Genomic DNA, 5,698 nt, shown 5'->3' with positions numbered 1-5,698 from the left:
GGTGGGGTAGGTAATTTTGGAGAAGCCAGCTCGAGTGCGCTAGAATTAGAAAATACACAACCGGAAAAAATCTGCCACTTCCTCACAGAGCCCCTCCTCCAACACACAGGAACGCGCACATGACCAATGAGGGCACGAGATAAGTTTGTGCACAGATGGAAGGCTGACAGGCAGGTAGGCCATCCAGTTACTTTAGCCGGCTCAGATGATTGGTCGTGCTTTTTATAGCGCCACGACTTCCAGAGATTAATTTTTTTATTGATTTGTTGTCAAAGCACTTCAGATATTCATTGCTATCGGGATGTTGAGAGCATTCCATGGAATATAACACAAAGTGTATCTCGAGCCGGTTTCTCAAACTTACCTACCCCACCTTTAATATAAAGTATTACCTTTGACTGTTAAACTCGAGACGAAAATACATTTTTTTAAAGTGCTTTATTAATTCATGTTTGAGTATCATAATTATTGATTTGCCATTTTACAACAAAGGTTTGGAATGAATGGTAAGTGTAGCCGCTTAATGCTCCACAGAAACACTTATATAATAACACATTTTAATGCTGATTATCCTGGCTAAAACTAACATTATTTCCTTATCCATTCATCTGCAGATTACATGTATAATGTCAGAACATTATAAGAAATGTCCCAGTTTCATAGAGTTCGTCTGACTCTATTCAAAACTCCAAATAAGTCAAATTAAACTCAACATTAATAATTTAGTGTTGGTGTCAAGAACTGGATAATGTGAGCATATCTGTGTTACTGCACTGATATGTATGAGTTATTGATTTCTCTTTCCTCCTGTGCAATGTCTCCTAACAGCTGATTTAACAGCTGATGTTCCAGTTCAGGAGGAATTAAGCAGTAAACGTTCAGACTGCAGGAACCTTCACTGTTAGAGAGGGTTTTCCAGAGCGCTGTGAGAGCTGCTGAACAGAGAGTTCATCTGGAGACACAAAGGTCCTTTCATTCAGCCAACGGTCGAATAACGTCTGCTAACAACCACATCTTTCAGAGCTTCACACCTCAAACTGAGAGAGAGGAGAGGACTCTTTAAAGTAGAGACACTACATACTGATATACACCTGAACATCAGCAGGAGAGGACTCTTTAAAGTAGAGACACTACATACTGATATACACCTGAACATCAGCAGGAGAGGACTCTTTAAAGTAGAGACACTACATACTGATATACACCTGAACATCAGCAGGAGAGGACTCTTTAAAGTAGAGACACTACATACTGATATACACTGTTGGGGCAGAATCTCTGCTCCGCGCCGTTCCTATATGAGCGGGTTCTCAAAAAAAGGAAAAATTCAAAGCAGCCAGGATAAGGGTTAAACAATAATCTGCTTTAATGGTGCAAACATACAAATACATCACCGAATCACGAAGCACTCTGCAGAGTAGTCTGGGCTCAGGTTCTACCACCGTGTGAGACACGTCTCAGGAACGGCAAGTCAAAAACAAGAGCGCCGATCTTCAAAATGATCACAACATTTATACACAGAGTTCACTTCTGAGCAAGCTAGACAGTGAGTTGGCAGTGTTCCATTGGTCGGTTGCCCTTCTGGGCGGGATCCCAGGTAGTAAGTCAGTTTGTTGATTCCATGTTGCTTCTGTGCGTGTGTGTGTGTGTGTGTGTGTTTCTGTCCCTCTGCCCTCAGGCAGATCCCCCAATCAATGATTTGGAGTCATGACAGAGGACTCTTTGACAGGACACATACTCCTTCCCCCTAAACATCTTCAACACACTAGGGATGTGCATCTCCATCATTGAGGCCGATGCGATGCGCATCTCGATACGTTGCCACGATACAATACATTAACGATACCTTTGAAACACCAGGCGATGCGATACGATACGATTCACCCCTGTTGCGATACAGTTTGATACGATTTGATTCAACATTATGCGATTCGGGGCGATACGATGCGATTCAACACGATGCAAAAATAATGATACTTCAATATGGTACGACAGAGGATTTTTGTTTTATTCCTTATATGCAGCAAATCATAGATTAACAAAAAAGTGCTTTACATATTTGGTACTGCACATCCCATCATGCCGTTTATTTTTTTACCTTTAAAAGCTCTCCAGAGTACAATTGTATAACACCTCACAGTTAAACAATGTAAGGATGCATTGCTCATGATTAACAATGTGCAAATAACAGCTACCATAGAGCAATGCCCATACAGCTGCCAGCCTGATGTGCTTAACACTCAGAGGCTAACTCACCAGTGAGCAGAAAGCAGTGGTTTCTATCTGAACAATAAAGAAAACAAATAACCTTTCACAAACAGGTATTTCATAACTGCTTACAGTAAGGAAGACATTTAAATTATTATTGGCCGTCACAGGCTGCTGTAAGCTAAACACCTCTCTCTGACAGAACACCTCACTGAGTGATTTAACTCATATGTCTCACTTTCAGGTTTCTCTTTTCAGCCGCAGACCCCACGTCGCCTCTTTATGTGCGTCGCNGTTTAAAGGAGAGACACTACATACTGATATACACCTGAACATCAGCAGGAGAGGACTCTTTAAAGTAGAGACACTACATACTGATATACACCTGAACATCAGCAGGAGAGGACTCTTTAAAGTAGAGACACTACATACTGATATACACCTGAACATCAGCAGGAGAGGACTCTTTAAAGTAGAGACACTACATACTGATATACACCTGAACATCAGCAGGAGAGGACTCTTTAAAGTAGAGACACTACATACTGATATACACCTGAACATCAGCAGGAGAGGACTCTTTAAAGTAGATTTAAAGTAGAGACACTACATACTGATATACACCTGAACATCAGCAGGAGAGTACTCTTTAAAGTAGAGACACTACATACTGATATACACTGTTACATAAGCAGGAGAGGACTCTTTAAAGTAGAGACACTACATACTGATATACACCTGAACATCAGCAGGAGAGGACTCTTTAAAGTAGAGACACTACATACTGATATACACTGTAAAAAAACAACACTAGGAACAGAACTTTAGAATAAAGCAAACCTTATTTTATCTTTTTTTACTCATTTCAAAAACACATTTTCAGCACACATACAAAAAAATAATAATTACAGCATGTTTCTAACGAGAGAATTCAAACACAGGAATACAAATCAAATACAAAAGATAAAACCTGATGAAATTTGATTTAATTCCCAAACCTAAAAAGTTGTCTTGAGACTTTTGTAACGACTTGCTGTTCGTAATAAATGATCAAATGTCAGAAGATATTGAAACGCATCCATGTCGTGTCCAAAGTGTTTAAACGTCCAAAGATCTTCCCTTATGATAGAAAGCGGAGGAAGCAGCAAATCTCCAGATCAGAGAGGGGCTGGAAAACGATTATTTCTGCAGTAAATGAATATAATAATCTGCCGTTGTTGCACCTGCCGGCCACATCAGTATTGATTTTTCAAAATAGACTATATATATGGAACACAAATCAACACCGGTAGGCTTTGGAAACTAACTCCACAGCTCCTAAGAAGCGTTTGATCTTCTTTCTGTCGACCAGTCTGTTAGAGATGAACTCGATCCTTCAGTTTCCTCTACGAGCGTCCAGTCTGACGCCCTGGTCCCCTCCCTCCTCCTCTTCCTCTTACCCCCCCTCCTCCTCTCTCTCCTCCTCTCTCTCCCTTCTTCCTCTTGTGTCCCTGCTTCTGTCCGTCCCCCCCCTGGCCCTCTGGAGCCCACAGGGCGTCGTAGCGTCCGGGCGCCTGGTACCCGGGCAGGCTGTGGTCCAGCGGCTCCCTGGAGAGCAGGATCCAGAGGCTGGGCTGCTTCCTGGTGACGGTGAGGGGCTCCAGGCCGGCTGCGGGCTCCAGAGGCTCCCAGACCTCCTCCAGCGAGCCGAACTGCAGCCGGGTCAGCTGGTGCAGCCGGCCCACGCGCCGCTTCAGGATCTCTGCGCACGAGATGGCTTTGGACACGCCCTTTCCACTCGCCGTGAACACGATGTGAGTGCAGAGCGGCTGACCCGAAGCTTCCTGTCGTCCCGAAGCTTCCTGTTGTACTTCTTTACGTCCTTGAGCTTCCTGTCGTCCTTCCTGTCGTCCCGGAGCTTCCTGTTGTACTTCTTTACGTCCTTGAGCTTCCTGTTGTACTTCTTTACGTCCTTGAGCTTCCTGTCGTCCTTCCTGTCGTCCCGGAGCTTCCTGTCGTCCTTCCTGTCGTCCCGGAGCTTCCTGTCGTCTTTCCTGTCGGCCTTCTTGACGTCCCGGAGCTTCCTGTCGTCCTTCCTGACGTCCCGGAGCTTCCTTTCCTCCTTCCTCAGGTCCGGGTCGCCTCTCCTTCTCCGCCGCTCGGGGTCTGGCCTCCATGCGGCTCTGGCAGAAGCGCAGCAGGTTTCGGATCTTGCTGCCGTCTTTGACTCGGACCTCCGGCGTGTCGGGGGGCAGGTCGAGGAACGGACAGACGGACGGATGCTCCAGCGTCCGAGCTTTAGTGTAGTTCTCCATCTGCAGAAACACAGGCATTATTAGACTGAACAAAATAAGACACAGAGAGCTGCCCCTTACGTACTGGGAGTCTGCTTTGAAATGAAGTAGTAAATATTAAACGTTGTACAATTTACGCTTTTTCTGTGAAATTATTTGCAATCTGTAAACAGTAGCTTCTTCTTTAACTTGAGATGGTCACTTTTTGTGCTCTTTGGTTGATTATCTAATTCAGCAGTGATGTAATGTATATATGTAATGGGTTGTGTGCTTGTAAATGTAGAACAATTAATGATTCAACAACATGTTTTGAAATATTCTGTAAGTGGTCCTGTGTCAAAAGAATCTTGTACTTGAGTAAAAGTAGAAGTACTCAGATCTTGTACTTGAGTAAAAGTAGAAGTACTCAGATCTTGTACTTGAGTAAAAGTAGAAGTACTCAGATCTTGTACTTGAGTAAAAGTAGAAGTACTCAGATCTTGTACTTGAGTAAAAGTAGAAGTACTCAGATCTTGTACTTGAGTAAAAGTAGAAGTACTCAGATCTTGTACTTGAGTCAAAGTACAGATCTTTGAGTGAAAGTAGAAGTACTCAGATCTTGAGTAAAAGTAGAAGTACTCAGATCTTGTACTTGAGTAAAAGTAGAAGTACTCAGATCTTGTACTTGAGTAAAAGTAGAAGTACTCAGATCTTGTTCTTGAGTAAAAGTAGAAGTACTCAGATCTGTACTTGAGTAAAAGTAGAAGTACTCAGATCTTGATCTTGAGTCAAAGTAGAAGTACTCAGATCTTGTACTTGAGTAAAAGTAGAAGTACTCAGATCTTGAGTAAAGTAGAAGTACTCAGATCTTGTACTTGAGTAAAAGTAGAAGTACTCAGATCTTGAGTAAAAGTAGAAGTACTCAGATCTTGTACTTGAGTGAAAGTAGAAGTACTCAGATCTGAGTACTTGAGTCAAAGTAGAAGTACTCAGATCTTGTACTTGAGTGAAAGTAGAAGTACTCAGATTGTATTTGAGTCAAAGTAGAAGTACACAGATCTTGTTCTTGAGTAAAAGTAGAAGTACCAGAGTGTAGGAATACTCTGTTACAGTAAAAGTCCTGCATTCAAAATGTTCCTCAAGTGAAAGTAGAAAAGTATTATCATCAAAATATAGTGAAAGTAGCGACAGTAAAAGTAGTCGTTGTGCAGATTGGTCCATTTCAGAATAATATATAT

The 5,698-nt window shown here is 42.5% G+C and overlaps 1 protein-coding gene across 4 annotated transcripts; it reads right to left on the bottom strand.

Moving 5' to 3' along the window:
- Window positions 1-3,037: 3,037 nt before the first annotated feature.
- Window positions 3,038-4,735, bottom strand: rpp25l (ribonuclease P/MRP 25 subunit-like). 4 transcript variants are annotated; one of them, XM_010780446.1, is made up of 2 exons: window positions 4,268-4,735; window positions 3,038-4,207 (listed from the first exon to the last, which is right to left on the bottom strand). In XM_010780446.1, exons 1-2 carry the CDS (start codon window positions 4,518-4,520, stop codon window positions 3,594-3,596), a joined length of 867 nt encoding a protein of 288 aa, XP_010778748.1. In that variant the 5' UTR covers window positions 4,521-4,735; the 3' UTR covers window positions 3,038-3,593. The 4 variants fall into 4 exon arrangements, with proteins under 4 accessions (XP_010778748.1, XP_010778747.1, XP_010778746.1 ...); XM_010780445.1 differs by having other exon boundaries at window positions 3,038-4,043; window positions 4,104-4,734; XM_010780444.1 differs by having other exon boundaries at window positions 3,038-4,237; window positions 4,268-4,733.
- Between the last annotated feature and the right edge of the window lie 963 nt (window positions 4,736-5,698).

The sequence above is a fragment of the Notothenia coriiceps genome, unplaced genomic scaffold (genome assembly GCF_000735185.1).
Source record: "Notothenia coriiceps isolate Sejong01 unplaced genomic scaffold, NC01 NC01_scaffold00021842, whole genome shotgun sequence".
Taxonomy (NCBI): Eukaryota; Metazoa; Chordata; class Actinopteri; order Perciformes; family Nototheniidae; genus Notothenia; species Notothenia coriiceps.
Note: the sequence above shows the minus strand (reverse complement) of the source record. Positions and strands in the feature narration are given on the sequence as shown.

What these genes read in the sequence shown, in the direction of transcription:
- rpp25l (XM_010780443.1), bottom strand. Translation starts at nt 4,520, where the DNA reads ATGCCTGTGTTTCTGCAGATGGAGAACTACACTAAAGCTCGGACGCTG.